Source organism: Cryptomeria japonica, chromosome 10 (assembly GCF_030272615.1).
Source record: "Cryptomeria japonica chromosome 10, Sugi_1.0, whole genome shotgun sequence".
NCBI classification, from domain to species: Eukaryota; Viridiplantae; Streptophyta; class Pinopsida; order Cupressales; family Cupressaceae; genus Cryptomeria; species Cryptomeria japonica.
Genome location: NC_081414.1, coordinates 201,253,957 through 201,274,255, shown reverse-complemented (window position 1 = coordinate 201,274,255; position 20,299 = coordinate 201,253,957). Strand labels below are relative to the sequence as shown.

The window sequence follows — 20,299 nt, the reverse complement described above, 5'->3', positions numbered from 1 at the left end:
TAATCCATGGTGGCAACGTGGAAACCAATTTAAAAACACCAAGCCTTAATTGTAGAAAGAAAAATGATATTAAATGATCAAACTAGGACATATTTACCTAATAAATGTGTGTCTTCATTGTCTGCATGTCTCTATGACTCTATTGAGAACCTCTAGTATCTTGAACTCGACTAAAAATGATTGATTTGGGGTCTGCAATAGGCACTTTTTAGCTCATGGTGCAAGATTCTATACTTCTAGGAACTAATAGTGTATAGGGGGCATATCGAACTTATTTTGCAAGGTCACGTTCCAACCTTTTCAATGGAGGACCGGTAGTGTCTCAAATTGATATTCTATGAATGTATTGTAACCATGGATATCACTAAATGATACATTCTAGACATGTGTGCTTTGGAGGCTTGAGATTTTTCGAAACTCTTTCTCAATTATCATACTTATGCATATTCTCTTCTTGTGGTTACTTCCATTCTTCCTCCTCTCTCATTCCCGTTCTCCTCTAAGCATTGCTTGCATTTAAAAACTCTCCTATATGAAAGGTTGTTGAAAAAAGAGAAGCCATCCACTTTATGAGCATCGTTCGTTTGCTCTTGTGCGAGACTCACATTATATTTTCCTAACAAACCCTTGGTTATAAAGACAAATATTCTGTTGATCCTTCTAGGTAGTGTGTAAGTTCGGCTATAGCTATTCTAGCTCCAAAATGTTATATCCATGCGTCGTGTTATATGACATTCGCCTGTTATTGACCATCGATAACACGACTAACGGCTGTGATTTTCACAAATATCATATAACACGACGTACGAATATAACATTTTGGAACCAGAATAGCTGCATCCCGTAAGTTCCACATGCCATCATGGTGAGTTAATATAAAACAATCTTTGAAAAAAAAAAGAGCACTGCATCGATCACGCATCACAAATCAGGCAGCTTGTAGAACAAGAGAAACGTGAGGCTGAAGTGAGGATAAGAGTTTGTATGGATTAATCACATGTAACATGTATGTATAGCTGTGTACAAGGCCGGAGCCCGAAAAAATGGGCCGTGTCTGTGTGTATTAACAATTAATCAGAAAAGCTTGCCGGCAAATTTGGAGGCAGAATCTGCAAGAGGAGAATGAGGATCGCGACCCAGCTGCAAGGCCAATCTCCAATGGAATATCTCTCCGTTTTCTCTCTCCTCTGGATCTGCCTCGCTCAGAGTGTCTGAGATGGAGGAGTCCAGCAAATGGTAGAATCCTGCGCAGTTTCTGTACATCTCAAAAACCATCCCGACCTGACCTGCATGGCTGAGTGTGTTGTTCACAACACCCAACACGCCCGCCACCATTGACATACATAACATTGCGCCATTCAAATTCAGTGCCCCTGCAATCCCAGTGAGCAACGGGCAGGCTATTGCAAGAATACTGTTCGCTCCCAGTACTTTGCGGCTGAGCCCCACATACTCTGCAATATCACCAGTTTTAAGCGTCTCCGAAATACCTCTCAACTCTTCCTCTAGCTCTGCACTCCATCCATTGATGGTTGTGTTGTTGTCAGTATGGGGACGTCGGTTCTGTGTTTGATGATATTGTTCATGTTGAGGCCACCACACTGTCGGTCGTACAATCTTGGGAAATTTGTCGAGCATGCCGGGGAAGAGCGGCAGAGGATAAGCCTCATCCAATGCAAGCACCGCTTTGTAGGCCTTGGCGAGGAAGGATTCTGCACATTTGTCCTGACGAAGGTGGGGAGGCAGAGCAAGGTTTGTGTGGATGTCAGTGTTGAGCTGACGGAAGAGCCGTGCCGCCATTCTCTGCTCCTCCGCTAACTGAGAAGGCTGGATTTTGTTTACACCGCACATCAAAGCTGTGGAGAAGCCATACAAAAGTGTGGCGACAACGTTATTACAATCGTTGTTGGGTAAAGCCTGGAGAATGAGTGCGGCGAGCGTGATGTTGGTGAGGGAAGCGAGGAGGAGTTTGTTCCATCCCTCTCTTTGCTGTGCGAGGAAACCGTGCATTTCTGCCTGGTCTGCCGCTGCTGCCGCCACCAAACGCAGCTTTGCCACAACCATCTCTTCATCTTTGTTCGGGTTAGCGGGCGTATGAACAAGTCAACTTGCTTCTGCTGCAGGTGTCTTGTGCTTGTGCTTGGACCATGCAACGAAGCCACAATCATTGCAGGGCCACTCTGACGACGATCAAGATTTATACGCCATGATTTATTCGCATAATTCGCTAATCTTACATGACCATGTTTCTGTGTCACTGTCTGCAAAGCTGTGTTACTCTTAAGAGCTCTTGTTAGCTTCAGAGCCTCCATAATTATAATTGCGCGTTTCTCTCTTTCCCTCTATGAATTCAATGAAAATAATCAATCCTCAGCTCTAGGAATATGCAGATTATAGGAAAGCCCAATTCCGATTCCCGCTACTCTGTTTATGAAGATGAAGAATAAAAATGTGGGGCGGGCATTTATGAAGGATCCTAGTCTCCACTCGGACATATTCTGCCGTTGACAATAGAGACGTTGGAATTGAACGAGCTTGCGAGAGTTACGTCATCTTACCCAGTCAACTTGGCCCAGCCTCCTCCTGATTTTGTTGCTTCCTTCATTATTCTGTTATTTTTTTATTTTATTTGATTATTTCAAGTGTTTCCATAGCGTAATTGAAACTTTTCTATCTCACAATCCATTAATTTATTATTGTAAATAATTTTCATATTAGTAGGTTAGAAAACCAAGACAAGGATTTTGTTAAGAAATGCCCTCGAATAGACACTTAACCATTATCTCTTCTCTTTGTATATGATGATTTCATTTCTAAATTTGAAGTGCAACTGTTATTTCTTTATAAGAATCTTTCCTTCTTCATTTTGATCATTCAATTTTGACACATCTCTAACTTTGGTAAGTTTGGGACTCCATTCTACGCATTCTTCGTGATAATTTACTGGTACCCATTCTATTTGTGGAGCCTCATTCTATTTTCATCCATTTCTAATTTTGGTAAGTTTGGGATTCAATTCTATGCATTCTTTGTGATAATTTAGTGGTACCCATTCTACTTGGATGCTTGGTTGGAATCTAGTTGTGGAACCATATTTCATCTAAGACAATATAGATGAAATTTATTATGAAAGAATACTAATGTAGAGAGTATGTTTTGACAATATACATCATTCTTCATTCACCTATTTTCTCTTTCTTTCAATGACTCATTCACACTATAGCTTTTAGTTAGCCTTCAAGCCATGTTTAATATGAAACTTGATCTTCTACTTTTATAGAAGATTGCGAACGTGGAGTTTAAGATCTACAAATTATTTGATGTATATTTATTTATACAAGCACTACTTTTTTATCAATTAAAATAATTTACTATAAATAGATCGAAAAATCAGAAAAAGAAATTTAAGCAGTAACTGTCAATACTTACAAGTAAAATAGATAATATTTTTAAGCAAACAAACAAAATTAAAGGTAAATATATATATTTCATTATTTCGCACATGTTTTATATAATTAATTTTTATATCTCATTTTTTGTGTTTGTACAAGTTTTATAATATATGTTTTTTATTAGATGATGTGTTGAAGAGCGCGAACCCATTATACATCCAAATGAAAAACCATCAGTCAAAAAACCAAACAAGGGCTTCAAGCTCAAGCTGACCATCTAAACAAATGGAGAGTATGTAAATTGTTTGTAGAACAACTACTACTAATAAATATTAGAAATAACGACCTAGAAATGGCTAACAACAAAGAAAAGAAAAAAGAAATAACAAAGGGGGCACTAAGACATATAGCCCCACCCATCAAGCATCTACTCCTAAGAGATCTATGTTATTTTTTAATATGTTTGTACATTTCTTAGTGTGTGTTTCTAGATACTTGAGTACATAAATCCTTATATTGCATCCTATTGAAATTATCATATGTAAGAGAAAAGGGATTGACAGCTACACACAGCCTAAATTGATTAGTTTCTTCAATGAGGACTATTTCCTATGAGGCAAGTGTAGTGCCAAAAATATTACACACTCTTGTAATTTCACACCTCATCGTGTCCTCGTTTTAGCCCTCTAATTTATAAAACACTTTAATTACAAAATTCTCACACATAAATTTGATGTTTATGAAAATTTCATGATGGATTTGACTTTCTAGATTTATGTTTTTCAAAATGATGGTGTTATGTGTGATGTCCTACTGTCCACGAAAATCCTTAATTCAAGTGGTTATTGTAGCACTACCTGAACCTGTGGATAATTTGAATGCAACGCTCTTGCTTGCATTTTCGCTGAATAAAACTCTATCAACTCTTCCTTTTGGGAGAAAAACTTGTTCTTTTTCTCTCTAGAATACAAGCACTGCAACTACTATAAGTTATGTCACTTACAAAATGCAACAAAGCTCTAAGATATTATGTATGTCATTTTCTTGAAGACTTTGTATCATTACATTCCTAGGTTTGTTTAAAAAAATAAAAATTGAATCAACAATATCTTTCTTACATGTATTATGTTGAATTCCAAAGTGATCTTGTTACAAATTTTGTTATTCTTTTTTAAATTATTCTATTGGTTCTTTCTTTCCTTTGAATATGAATATTTCAAGTGTAAGAATAGTGTACTTTGAACTTTCTATATCAAAATGTATTACTTTGTTACTCTAAATTGTTTGCATATTTCTCTTTCAATATTTGATGTCTTGGAGTTCAAAATACCTAAAGAGAGATTTGATTGAGGAAAGGCCCTCACATAACCCCCTTGAAACATTATCTTCTTTTCTCTTTACATGCAGGCTCAATTTCTAAAGATGAAGCATAGTCTGGTGATATCTTTTGAGATTCTTCCTTTTTTAATTTTAAAATTTCAGTCTTAATATTTAAATAGTTAAGCTCTTTCTAATTATGTTATTATATATATTTTACACACTCCCTAAGATCTTCATTTTCATTATCTACATATAGAAACTTGTTCTAGGTTTTATTATACATTTCATCAAGAAAATGTACTGGACGATAGCACAGTGATCACATGTACAAGACATATTAGTGTTTGCAGCACACACTTTTAGAAATTTAGTTTATATTCCTTAATAAATTGTTACTCTTCATTTTTGTTAAAATATTTTTTTATTCTATTAAATATAAGGAAGCACCATTACATCCAAAGAGTATATATATCGAAGCTCAAAAACCCATTGTTCCATATACAACAGTGATAAAATTAGTGGGTACAAAGTATACGAAACATTACAAAAGACAACAACCCCCGAATAGTCATATATACCATATACATAATCAGTAAATAATATCCCCCAGGGGGACCTAGTGTCCCCCACTATCTCTATCCAAGTAGTCTAGCCTAGTGGACCATCAACCCATCTCAGCTCCCTATCCCACAGAATGGGATCAACACAGGGATGAATCATTGGGACTGCAATAGGTACATCTAGAGTAGGGTCCTATCTCATATGAGTCTGCAATTCTCTCATGATATTTTCCAAGCCTTCCTAAAAGGAAACTCTTTCCTCAGAGGTCCTTCTCCATGAGAAGCCATGTGACACTTCCCATGTGAAGATCCTAGTATGGCCATCCTGCAAAAACTTATCAAACTTCCTCTGAGCTAGCTGCATAGTCACTATAACCTGCACATCAATTTTGTAAACAATGACACTCCTCAGAGACTCAGTAAGGGGTATCTTTGCCATTAAAAATATTATCATTCTTGAAAGTTTCAATAAGCCATAAGATTTCAAGAGAAAAAATAGACCAGAACAAATTAGCAACTTTTGAGAGGCTTTCAACACTATCAGTAACTACCTCCGAAATCAACACATTATAACCTATAGAGATGCCAAATAGGTTCCAAAATACCTTAGAAAGAAGACAGTAAAAAAAGATATGCTTGACAGACTCAGACATTTTACATCGGGAGTAAATAGCAATGTCACCATCCCACTTCCTAATGGGAAGCTTATGCAACAAGAATAACCAACAAAAGGACCTCTTCTTTGGTTCATTCGGTCTCTTCTAAAGGCTGGAAAGGATCTTCAGCCAGGACACACTATCAAGGCCCAAACCCCAACAAGACTCAACATGAGAAAGGATTGAATCATCATTGGTAAGGATAGAATAAATAGATTTAGCTTTGACATTATGCAAACAGGAACCATAAGTCCATTTATACAAGAGGAATCCAAAATCATCAAAGAGGAAAGGCTTAGTGAGCTCGATGGAGGAGTAGGCATCTTTAAGAATGGTGTAGGTCCTGTGGTGAGAGCGGAGGAAATTGTATTTAGTCAAGATATTATTCTTGCTCAAGAGATGATCATCATTAAGGATATTAGTCATGGTATTAATGCCTTTTGCAGCCCACACCTTAGCTAAGAACCCTTGTAACAAAGCAAGAGGTTTTCCATTATACTTGAGATTCCACCAAATTGAACGTTCACCACATATTTCTCTATTCAGTCCACAAATATCATTATTGGAGATGTGCTCCCTCGCAACCTCCCAAGCCTTCCATATAGACCTAACACTTGTGGATCCCATCGGCCTAATGTCAGAGTGGCCTACTACAATGTCAATGAGAGGAATCCCTTTCCACACTGAGCCTTTCCTAGAAATATTGGAGTGAGCTAGCTTGTGTCTAATCAGTACCTTCGAGGGCTAATCACCCTAGAGAGACTTGAAGATCCATTTTGAAGCCAAAGAAATGCCATGCCATCTTAAATCTTTCAAACTTAGGCCTACCATATCCTTACTTAGTATGCACCACTGTCACTTCACAACATGCTTCTTTTTACCCCCTTTACCATCTGACAACGAAAAATTCCTAATCTGTTTCTGTATGTGACAAAATTGATACTTGCAGAAAAGCCAATCAAAGGTGAAGTAGATATTGTAAGAAGAAAGAATATTTTGACATACTTGCACCCTCCCAACAAGAGTGTCTCCCAGCTCCTACCATCTTTGGCCAAATTTTTCCCAACTGTTTTGAAATAGGTTCTTTCAACTCTTAGTATTGTGAGACCATTATATAGAATGGGTGTATTGAACTTATTAACATGTTTTTTGAATTGACTGATAATGTGAGCATCCTGTAAAATCTCATCCTCTTTCCAGCAGGCTAGAGTTAAGGTCAAAATTCTCTTTTGGAAAACTTCTCCTAGAGGGGAGGTTTCTATAGAAAAACTGAGCCTAAATATGATGATAATCTGAGAGGGTGTAAAGAATAACCTTCACCAATGTACCCTCTTGGTTCTTGACTACCCTGAAAAAATCTTTGTTAAAGTAGAACCTATCAATCCTGCAATCGATCATCCTATTACCTCTTTGAAAATTACACCAAGTGACCCAAATGCTATGATCCTCTCTAGGACATCTTGCAAGGGGTTCAATAAGCCCCAACTTTCCCACCAATCTATTCCAAAAGAATCGATCCTCTCCTTTCCATTTGACCCTACTACCACCAGACTTATCTCTTTGATTCTCCACCACGTTGAAACCCCCCCTCCAACAAGCCAAGGAATATCCTCCATGGTAGACATCCAATTCCATAGATCAATCCACTCCTTATAGTCATTGGAGGCATACACAAAGGAAATTCCAAACTCCTCATCTTTGTACCTCAACACCACCCACACCAACCTGTTACAACGATAACACCCCCATCTTGTAACACATTTCAACCATTTGGGCCATAGAAGGAAACCAGCACCCCCTTTACCCCTGGTATGCTTAGTTGCAAAGAATTCAACTACCCTCAAAATGCATTTCAAATTGATATCAAGCCAAAAATCTACAGCCTTAAGCTCTTGGATGAGAAGAATATCAATGTGCTTATATAGCTTAAGAAATATCTTCACCACATACTTCCTATCTGGGGTCTCCAACCCCCTCACATTCCAAGATGCAATGTGCAGATCCATAGAAAAGCTTAGGGGGTGGAGTCCATGGGGGATTTAAAACTATCAAAGCACTTGGGTAGTTGCGTTGTGAGGGCATTGCTAGAAGATTGAAAGACAATAGATTTGTTAGGACTCCCTCTCTTCCTTTTGAATAAAAAAGGTTGATCTACCCCAAGGTGAGGAGCTCCTTCAGGCTTTTTGCCTTTCTTATGCTTTTTGGTTTTATTATTACTGGAAGCCTTATTGATACAAAACATTTCCATGGCTTCATCCATGAGTCTAACACACGGTTCACCTTTAAAGCGGATAATGGCCCACCAGGAAGCTCTCTCCTCCTCATTCAGATTTTCCCTTCCCAAGTCCACCTCCATACTATCTCCATTCACCTCCACAACTAAAGGCCTTATTCTCAACAAAGGCACTTCATCACCCCCATTGGCTCTCGGGACATACCTGAAGGGAGGAGTAATGGATGCAAGATGGGAGGGATGCAAAATGTCAATCTTGCAACAAGCAACCAGCTCTTGCTTAGAAGAGACCATCATGGAAGGAGTGGTTCCTTGAGCATCAGCTCCTTCCTTATCAGGTGTGGCAAGTGAGTAACTAGTTTTGACCATCTCATTTGTAGTGGGGACCTGAATGTTGCGAGAGAAACACCCATCACTTTTTAGTCCAAAATTAACCAACTATTGGACCCTATCTCGGGTCGCATTAAGATTCTTAATTTTTTCTAAAATGATTTGATGTACATTCATTTTCTCTATATTAGAAGGAATTGAGGACCCATTTGGGGCTGTAGGAGGCAACAAAGCACTCTATTTAGACCTAGAAACTATTTTGATTTTAGCACTAAGGGCTTCCAGTTTCTCCAAAACATTAGAACTCCCATAAGAATTTTGTAGGGGAATGGAAGAGGGTATCGATTCAACCACTAGGGGGAGCAAGAAAGGAAATTGCAAGAGAAGGAGGAGGGGAGTAAAGAAAATAAGTGAAGGAGAGTCAACCGACATAATGGCAGAGGAATAACTATTGGGATTAACGGGAGGATTGTTGGGATTACTATTTTTAACATGTTTCTTGATTAGGGGGCAATTTTTCCTTATGTCCTCTTCTCTCTTACACAGAAAATAGGCATTAATACCACCAAGAAATTCAATTGGGCAAGAAATAGACTCACTAATAAACTCGATTTTGAGGTCATTTTGTAGGTCTTGACCTAGATTTAAGGCAACCAACATGCGGGAATCCATATGCGAGAGTAATGAAGTAGTTGAATTAACCCTAAGGACCCTACCAAGAGGTTCCATCGCTTTAACGATCACATTCCATAAGTAAGTGGGGATATTCTTCATGGTAATCCATCTAGGGCTCGACAAAGCCAAATTTTCATCAAATTTAGCCTTAGGATCCCAAGAAAGGGCTCTGAAACAACTCAAACCTATGGTCCAATACTCCTTCTTAACCACTTCAATTTGACTGCTAGAATTATTAAAGAAAATTAAGAAAAGCCGAATCATTCCACAAAACAAAAAACCAAACCTGAGCTTCTTTATCCGAGAATTTAAGAAATTCCTAAAGGGTAACCAAGTAATGTCAAAATCCTCTAAAGAGATAGCACATTGCCTAAGTCTACTCTTTTCAGAAACAATAGCACCAACCATTTGAGCATTCGAAAAAATAACCAGGGAGTCGACAAGAGATCCCTTACCTCTTCCTCCTGCGCCATCGTCTGGTAGGTCTTCTCTGGGGAGAAAGTTCGTGCCCTCGAGGATTGCAAACTTCCCCTCCGTCACTTGTTTGAAATATTTTACCATAACGTCCTGAGAAGTAGAGGCCGAGGAAGTGCCATTAAAAGGTGAGGGTGTGCCCATAAAACCATATGAGGTTGGGATTAAATGTGAGTGAGGTTCGCCGGACTCAGGCCTGTGTGAGGCAAGTCACACACGAACAAGCAATCGCCTTCATACAAACCCTTAATTTACCAAGTTGTAGAGGCTGATTCCTTCTCTCCCAAACATTTTTCCTCTGATCACTTCTCTAAAACAATTTTCTGATGAGAGTACTTTTTTTTAATACAAAAACCTTGTTAAAATAATTTTGCAATTCATCTCTAGCCAAGAGATATTTTAGTACAATGTGATATTGCAAGCTTTTAATATTTTGTTTAGCCAAAAATGTTAGTTATTCATCTCTCTTTCCCTCTATGAATTCGATGAAAACAATCAATCCTCAGCTCTAGGAATATGCAGATTATAGGAAAGCCCAATTCCGATTCCCGCTACTCTGTTTGTGAAGATGAAGAATAAAAATGTGGGGCGGGCATTTATAAAGGATCCTAGTCTCCACTCGGACCTATTCTGCGGTCGACAATAGAGACGTTGGAATTGAACGAGCTTGCGAGAGTTACATCATCTTACCCAGTCAACTTGACCCGGCCTCCTCCTGATTTTGTTGTTCCCTTCATTATTCTATTTTTTATTTTTTATTTGATTATTTCAAGTGTTTCCATAGCGTAATTGAAACTTTTCTATCTCACAAATCATTAATTTATTATTTTAAATAATTTTCATATTAGTCTTTCAATATAGTATAGGTGAGAAAACCAAGACAAGATTTTTGATAAGAAATGCCCTCGAATAGACACTTAACCATTATATGATTTCATTTCTAAATTTGAAGCACAACTGTTATTTCTTTATAAGAATCTTTCCTTCTTCATTTTGATCATTCAATTTTGACCCATCTCTAATTTTGGTAAGTTTGGGGCTCCATTCTACGCATTCTTCATGATAATTTAGTTGTACCCATTCTATTTGTGGGGCCTCATTCAATTTTGACCCATTTCCAATTTTGGTAAGTTTGGGATTCAATTCTACGCATTCTTCGTGATAATTTAGTGGTACCCATTCTACTTGGATGCTTGGACGGAATCTAGTTGTGGAACCTCGTTTCATCTAAGACAATATAGATCGAATTTATTATGAAAGAATACTAATGTAGAGAGTATGTTTTGACAATATAGATCCTTCTTCATTCGCCTATTTTCTCTTTCTTTCAATGACTCATTCACACTATAGCTTTTAGTTAGCCTTCAAGCCATGTTTAATATGAAATTTGATCTTCTACTCTTATAGAAGATTGCGAACGTGGAGTTTAAGGTCTACAAATTATTTCATGTATATTTATTTATAGAAGCACTACCTTTTTATCAATTAAAATAATTTAATACAAATAGATCAAAAAATCAGAGAAAGAAATTTAAGCAATAACTGTCAATACTTACAAGTAAAATAGATAATATTTTTAAGTAAACAAACGAAATTAAAAGTAAATATATATATTTATATATACTTCATTATTTCGCACATGTTTTATATAATTAATTTTTATATCTCATTTTTTGTGTATGTACAAGTTTTATAGTATATGTTTTTTATTAGATTAAGTGTTGAAGAGCCCAAACCCATTATACATCCAAATGGAAAACCATCAGTCAAAAAACAAAACAAGGGCTTCAAGCTCAAGCCGACCATCCAAACAAATGGAGGGTTTGTAAATTGTTTGTAGAACAACTACTACTAACAAATATCAGAAATAATGACCAAGAATTGGCTAACAACAAAGAAAAGAAAAAAGAAATAACAAAGGGGACACTAAGACATATAGCCCCACCCATCAAGCATCTCCTCCTAAGAGATCTATGTTATTTCTTAATATGTGTGTACATTTTTTAGTGTGTTTTTCCACATACTTGAGTACATAAATCCTTATATTGCATCCTATTGAAATTATCATATGTAAGAGAAAAGGGATTGAGAGCTACACACACCCTAAACTACTTTGTTTCTTCAATGAGGACTATTTCCTATGATGCAAGTGTAGTGCCAAAAATATTGCACACTCTTGTAATTTCAGACCTCACCGTGTCCTCACATTAGCCCTCTAATTTATAAAACACTTTAATTACAAAATCCTAACACATAAATTTGATGTTTCTGAAAAGTTCATGATGGATTTGACTTTCTAGATTTAAGTTTTTCAAAATGATGGTGTTATGTGTGATGTCCTACTATCCGCAAAAATCCTGAATTCAAGTGGTTATTGGAGCATTACCTGAACCCGTGGATAATTTGAGTGCAACGCTCTCGCTTGCATTTCCGTTTGACAAAACTCTATCAACTCTTCCATTTGGGGGAAAAACTTGTTCTTTTTCTCTCTAGAATACAAGCACTGCAACTATTATAAATTATGTCACTTACAAAACCCAACAAAGCTCTAAGATATTATGTATGTCATTTTCTTGAAGACTTTGTATCATCACCTTCCTAGGTATGTTTAAGAAAAACAATTGAATCAACAATATCTTTCTTACAGGTATTATGTCGAATTCCAAAGTGATCTTGTTACAAATTTTATTGTTCTTTTTCTAATTATTCTATTGGTTCTTTCTTTTCTTTGAATATTTCAAGTGTAAGAATAGTGTACTTTGAACTTTCTATATCAAAATGTATTACTTCGTTACTCTAAATTGTTTGCATATTTCTCTTTATATATTTGTTGTCTTGGAGGTCAAAAAACCTAAAGAGATATTTGATTGAGGAAAGTCCCTCACATAACCACCCTAAAACATTATCTTCTTTTCTCTTCACATGCAGGTTCAATTTCTAAAGATGAAGCATAGTCTGGTGATATCTTTTGAAATTCTTCCTTTTTTAATTTTAAAATTTTAGTATTAATATTTAAATAGTTAAGCTCTTTGTGATTATGTTATTATATATATTTTACACAGTCCCTGAGATCTTCATTTTCATTATACACATATAGAAACTTCTTCTAGGTTGTATTATACATTTCATCAAGAATATGTACTGGACGATAGCACAATGATCACATGTACAAGACGTGTTAGTGTTTGCAGCACACACTTCTAGAAATTTAGTTTATCTTCCGTAATAAATTGTTGCTCTTTATTTTTGTTAAAATATTTATCTCTATTAAATATAAGGAAGCACCATTACATCCAAAGAGTATATAGAACGAAGCTCAAACCCATTCTTACATATACAGCAGTGACAAAATTAGTGGGTACAAAGTATACGAAACATTACAAAAAAGACTACCCCCCGAATAATCATATATACCATATACATAATCAGTAAATAATATCCCCCAGGAGAGACCTAGTGTCCCCCACTATCTCTATCCAAGTAGTCCAGCCTAGTGGACCATCAACCCATCTCAGCTCCCTGCCCCACAAAATGGGATCAACACAGGGATGAATCATTGGGACTACAAAAAGTACATCTAGAGTAGGGTCCCATCTGGTATGAGTCTATAATTCTCTCATGAAGTTTGCCAAGCCTTCCTCAAAGGGAGATCTATCCTCAGAGGTCCTTCTCCATGAGAAGCCACGTGACACTTCCCATGTGAAGATCCAAGTATGGCCATCCTGCAAAAACATATCAAACTTCCTCCGAGCTAGCTGTATAGTCACTGTAACCTGCAAGTCAATTTTGTAAACAATGACTCTCCTCAGAGACTCGGTAAGGGATCTATCTCTGCCATTAAAAAGACTATCATTCTTGAAAGTTTAAACAAGCCATAACATTTCAAGAGAAAAAATAGACCAAAACGAATTAGCAACTTTTGAGAGGCTTTGAACACTACCAGTAACTACCTCTGATATCACAACATTAGAACCCATAGAGATGCCAAACAAGTTCCTTAGCAAGAAGACAGTCAAAGAAGATGTGCTTGACAGACTCGGACATTCTACAGTGGGAGAAAATAGCAATGTCACCATCCCGCTTCCTAATAGGAGGCTTATGCAACAAGAATAACCAACAAAAGGACCTCTTCTTTGGTTCATTTGGTCTCTTCTAAAGGCTGGCAAAGATCTTTAGCTAGGACACAATATTAAGGCCCAAAACCTAGCAAGACTTGGCATGAGAAAGGATGGAATCATCATTGGTAAGGACAGAATAAACAGATTTAGCTTTGACATTATGCAGACGGGAACCATAAGGCCATTTATATAAGAGGAATTCAGAATCATCAAAGAGGCAAGGCTTAGTGAGCCTAAGGGAGGAGCAAGCATGTTTAAGAATGGTGTCGGTCTTGCAGTGAGAGGGGAGGACATTGTATTTAGTCAAGATATCATTCTAGCTGAAGAGATGACCATAATTGAGGATATCAGCCATGGTATTAATGCCTTTCACATCCCACGGTTTAGCTGGGAACCCTTGTAACAAATCAAGAGGTTTGCAATTATACTTCAAATTCCACCAAATTGAATATTCACTGAATATTATACTTAAAGTAGAACCACCAGGGGGGGCCGATGAAGCAGGAATGGAAACTGCAAGAGAATGGAGAGGGGAGTAAAGAAAAGAAGCGAAGGAGACTCAACCGACACAATGGCAGAGGAATAACTATTGGGATTAATAGGAGGATTGCTAGGATTATTATTTTTAACATGTCTCTTAATTGGGGGGCAATTTTTCCTTATGTTCTCTTCTCTCTTGCACAGAAAATAGGCATTAATACCACGAAGAAATTCAATTGGGCAAGAAATAGACTCACTAATAAACTCGATTTTGAGGTCATTTTGTAGATCTTGACCCAGATTTAGGGCAACTAGCATGCGGGAATTCATATGTGGGAGTAATGAAGTAGTTTCATTAACCCTAACGACCCTACCAAGAGGTTCCATCGCTTTAAGGATCACATTCCATAAGTAAGGGGGGATATTCTTAACAGTAATCCATCTAGGGCTCGACAGAGCCAAAATTTCATCAAAGTTAGTCTTAGGATTCCAAGAAAGAGCTCTGAAACAAATCAAACCTATGGTCCAATACTACTTCTTAACCACTTCAATTTGACTACTGGAATTATTAAATAAAATTAAGAAAATCCGAATCATTCGACAAAACGAAAAACCAAACCCTAGCTTCTTTATCCACGAATTTAAGAAAATCCTAGAGGGTAAATGAGTAATGTCAAAAGCCGCTAAAGAGATAGCACATTGCCTAAGTCTACTCTTTTCAGAAACAATAACATCGGCTATTTGAGCATTCAGAAAAATAACCAAGGAGTCGACAGGAGATCCCTTACCTCTTCCTCCTCCGCCATCGTCTGGTAGGTCTTCTCTGGGGAGAAACTCTGTGCCCTCTAGGATTGCACACTTCCCCTCCATCGCTTCTTTGAAATATTGTGCCACAACATCCTGAGAAGTAGAGGCCGAGGAAGTGTCATTAAAAGGTGAGGGTGTGCCCATAAAACCATACAAGGTTGGGATTAAATGTGAGAGAGGCTGGCCGAACTTGGGCCTGTGTGAGGCAAGTCACACACAAACAAGCAGTGGCCTTCGTACAAACCCTTAATCAACCAAGTTGCAGAGCCTGATTCAATTTTTTCGATCAGAGTACTTTTTTTTAATACTAAAACCTTGTTAAAATAATTTTTGAATTCATCTCTAGCCAAGAGATATTTTAGTACAATGTGATATTGCAAGCTTTTAATATTTTGTTTAGCCAAAAATATTAGTTATTTTAAAATCATAATTAAAATAATTAAGTAGTATAAGAATAGACAACTCATCCTAGTGTACTGTACAAGGTTTGTGCTCAAGAGATGTCAGTATTCCTTCTGTAAGAACCAAATTTGATAGACTATTTTTTTGTGAAGCCAATGTTCCCACACAAAAACCTTTTGCATATCAAAAATAGAAAGCTACGAAATCTTTCCAAAAAATATTCTACCGCTATCTAAAATCTTAATTTATCTTATCTATTGTAAAAGCTTATGAGTTTAACAATCAAATCAATAACATTGTGGTTAGATACCTTTTTACATATAACATGGCACATTCCAAATCTTTCATAACAACAATGTATATGATCCCAATCTTTTGATAGAATAGTTTACCACTAGAATTCTCCTTTCCCTTCTAACACTTCTCCTCCGTCGAAAGAGGTCTTTTATGATGATACAGCCCTCCATGCCTCTCTTTATTGAATGCAAAATTTAGACCAATTCATTTACACCATTTTCAATATTTTCTAGCCAAGAACACACTCATTAAAGTGGTGCCTATCTTTGATTAAATTAATAATGTTTTAATAATTTAAAACCTCAATCTCTAGAATCTGTTGGAGGACTTGCACATATTGTACACAAATAGGTCTCGTCCTACAATTTTCTTTCAACAAACACGAAAAAATTCACATTTAAATATTACGAGGAACCAACCTTCCATGTTGAAACAATTTCCCATTGTGCATATCGTAACTACTAGATGAATGTCCTCGGTAGTTTCTCCTTCTAGGAGATTGCCTTTAAGCTTCCTTGGAAGAACCTTTGGAACATCTAAACCTCTAAGCTATATTGATATTGTTTACTTTATTTTTTGATATCAATCTCTATTATTTTGAACTATGCATGTGCTCCTAGATTTTGATGTATAAAGACGGGTCATCAAAACACGCACCCTAAGTTAAATGATAAAATTCAATAAATAAAATATAATTCTGTTGATTACCTTTGCATTGCTTTGCATGACTATAAATAATCTATAAGTATAGAGCTTCTACTCAATCAACTCCTATTGATACCCTAGGTATTCCTCCCCCTTGAAATAATTACACTAATTCCAAGTTATAACAACAAAACACAAACATAATAAAAACTTCTAAAACTTTTGTTGAACTACTACTATAGTGAATCAAAAGCTTCAATACTTCACTAGAATATCTAAATCTCTATACATTATAATAAAAATTGGCTTAATGATTGAAAAATAGGGAATTGAGGATCTCTAACATTGATCAATGAAAACTAACTTAGATCCCAATACTTATATTAGATTGGGAAGAATCATAAGCCTACTTGCTGTCCCTAAGAAAGAGCTAGGCACTTGGATTAATATCCCTTTATCGCAAAATATCGGTATAGTGAATTTTGTGGGAGTCCTTAGTGAAATAGGTTAAAAAAGGAAAAAGACTAAATTTGATAGAATGTAGAAGATATAGAATGAAATAAAAAAAGAGTAAAGTGGATATGAGATGGAGTCACATATAGAGGAACTTGGCAGTAAAATTTGGACCTAACTATGCTAGACAAAAGATTTTGACACACATAATTGAAGGTGATAGAGGTTTATGAGATGGTCAAAAAACAAAACTAGGAAGCTTTGTTTACCTTTCCCAGAAAGTATTGTTCAAATTAGCAAGACAAATTAATTGGGTTCCCTAGTATTAGAATTCTAAACAATGTTAGATAGCTAGACTTTTAAATGAGAAAGGGAGTTGCATTTATATGCAACTTGCAAACCTTTTCCAAATATTCTTTCAGTATAGGATGACAAACAAAGCTTCAAACACACAAATTTCAAGGATGTCTTTCATCTCTCAAAGTTTGAGCCCATTTTATCATGACAGAGACACTAGGTGCCCTAGTTCTAGAAAAATGGTGTACCAAAATACCCGCGAATAGGGGGAATAACCTAATTTACCAAAGCGGTCCTGAAATCAGACCCATAAATACATAAATTAAGCACATGCTAAAATGTATTATAATCCTAATGTGATTTTGTTAAGGTCAACAATTTATGACAGGAAATATTGCCTCCATCGGGGCTAAGAACTTATGCTCATATCCATATTAGAAGAGGGAGAAATTAGACATGCTTTCTTGAGAACAGTTAAGGGATAGGATGGCTCAAAGTTTGAAAGGGTTACATCCCCCAAGACTTAGGGTACCATTAATCCATATTACCAAAATAAAAGGTCAAGAATTTTAAAAAAAGAGTAAAATATATCTTCAAAGCACAAGGTTAGAAAAATAATTGATCAAAATCAAAAATATGCATGGAGAATACACATCACATGCATGAAGAATACATGTAGCATACACTACTAACAAAGTATGGCATCTAGAAATAGTAATATCTTCACACTCCTACTAGTGAGCCATATCTACAGTCAGAAGGTGTGACTTCTAGGACCAAAAATATCCTTAGATACTAACAAGGAGTAATGTCCACACAAATCATGGCCTCTAAAACTAGCAATATCCACAGATGCTTACTAGGAGCCATATCCACAAGGGTTCATAACTCATAGGTTGAACAAATGTTATTATAGATGGATCGTGAACATGTGAAGACCTCATGTGCTAGTAAAAAATCTTAGATTTACTAGGTTATCTTAATACCAGCTATACCAAAGACTACTAGCCAAGAAATAACATTATTTGTTCCATAATTTTGATAGAGTGTTGACAAGCATTTTGGGTAGTATACATTAGAAAATAAGGACATTGCATGCCCTCAACATAATCAAGTTGAGGTGATTCCACATACAAACACCGTACAAGAACACATAACGGATCCAAAGATCGTGGATTAGCATGAATATGTGGAAAATAATGTATATCAATATAAAAAATAATAATTAATCTCAAACCAAAAATACAATGGACTTTAAATTACAAAGGAGGAGGAATACATAACATAAAGCAAATGATTCTAGGTCAACATGAAAAAGAATTAAATGCATCAACACTTTGTATCATCCTCGCCAGAGCACAAATCAAATGTACAACGAACGAGTATTTATGAAAAAATGGAAGAATGATGATGCGGATAGAATAATGTCACAAGAGTGTCAATTCCTTTGTCTCCTTGTGCCAATAAAGTGCCACAAGTCATCCGAAGAAAATTTATAAAAGAAAAGACTTATCAAGAAGCACATTACATAGTATAAGTTAAACTCAAGAACACGTAAGCATGGATATTCCCCCAAGATTAGGTCAACTTAGCTTGGTACCCCATTTAGAAAATCGTGAGCATGTGTTGTGGCTTATGGACCATTCATTATAGAGCCCCTTTAGCTCATCAATCCATAAGTAGGAGATAATTTCAAAAGCAATTCAAATGATGCTATTGCTATCAAAATCAAACTTTGTAGCTTTCAAGTCAAGCTCGTTGACCCATGTTTCATGAGAACTGGTTCAGAAGAACCCATCTCTGATGACAATGAATGGTACACTTGGAACTAATTACATCTAGGTGGTGCCGACAAAGGTAAGGAATTGGATCTTCCCAAGAGGTCACTCAGTCTAGTAATATTGATGGAAATATCATAGTTTTACTTGCGATAGAAAATATTTCCTATATATAAATTAATGAGCTAAATGGGCTCTATAAGGAAAGGTTCATAAGGCACAACACTTCATGAACGTTCTCCAAATGGGTTAGCAAGCTAGGTGAGCTTAGCCTTGGTAAAAAATTCTTTGTTATGTGCACTTAAGTCAAAGCAGTTTTGTAATGGTTAAATGCACTTGAGTCGGAGTAGTTATCAATTTTTGAGCTAAAGGGGATCTATAGTCAGTGGTTCATAATGAACAACACTTGATGATTTTTTTTAAATGCAGTAGCAAGCTAATTGGGCTTAATCTGTGGTGAAACTTCATGGTTAAGGATACTTGATTTGCAATAGTACTCAGATGAGTTACTTCCTGAGAAGGCACAATTATTGACCTCTTTTAGAATCACCTAGATGCAATGAGTGCTAATTTTACCCTTCATTCAAATGGGATATCTATTCTTGTGAACCAATACTCTTGAAACATGAGCCAATGAGTTTGAGTCTAAAACTGCACAGCTGAATGCTAATAGAAATATTATAATTTAAATCACTTTCAAAATTTTCCGGCCAAGGAAGCCCTGACTAAAGTGATGCCTATCATTGATTCTATTCATAATAATTTGGTATTAAAACCTCAATCTCTACTATTTCCTAGAGGCGGAGCACATATTATCCAGAAATATGTATCGCACTCCACTTTTTTTATTGTAAATACAACAAATTCAAAATTTAACTCTTACTAGGAACCAATTTTTTATGTCGATGTTACGATAGCAAATGGCATCATCCAATGCATATTATATTTAATTATGTAGGTAAATTATCAACATCATATCAACACTAATAACTAAATAATCAATACTATTAAATCAACGACTAAGACAACTTATTCCTAATACTCTCGCATATAGCACAAAAAATGTGTTTATTTAGTCTATTTATTAGGTTGTGTGCTTGTAACGTTAAAAAGATAATCAGATGTCAAACAAAAGAAATGATAAGCTATAAGGCATATAAGACTTTGAATTTAATACACATGTTACGTGCAACTGTAATTGTGTACGATGTTGAAGCATTAGTCTAGGTGCGCCATGGGAAAGTCGTCTCTATGGTCATCAATGGGACTAATTTAGAAATAATTTATATGTGGGTAGGGATCAAGAGTGCATAATAGGACACAGAAAGTCATGTGTCGCAGTGGAAAGTACCCAATAGCTACACTCAGTAATTGTGCATGTC

The 20,299-nt window shown here is 36.2% G+C and overlaps 1 protein-coding gene across 1 annotated transcript; it reads right to left on the bottom strand.

The window, feature by feature from the left end:
- Positions 1-1,074: 1,074 nt before the first annotated feature.
- On the bottom strand, positions 1,075-2,064 carry LOC131044470 (probable F-box protein At4g22030). Its single transcript, XM_057977798.2, has one exon. The coding sequence runs from the start codon at positions 2,062-2,064 to the stop codon at positions 1,075-1,077; it is 990 nt and encodes a 329-aa protein (XP_057833781.2).
- Between the last annotated feature and the right edge of the window lie 18,235 nt (positions 2,065-20,299).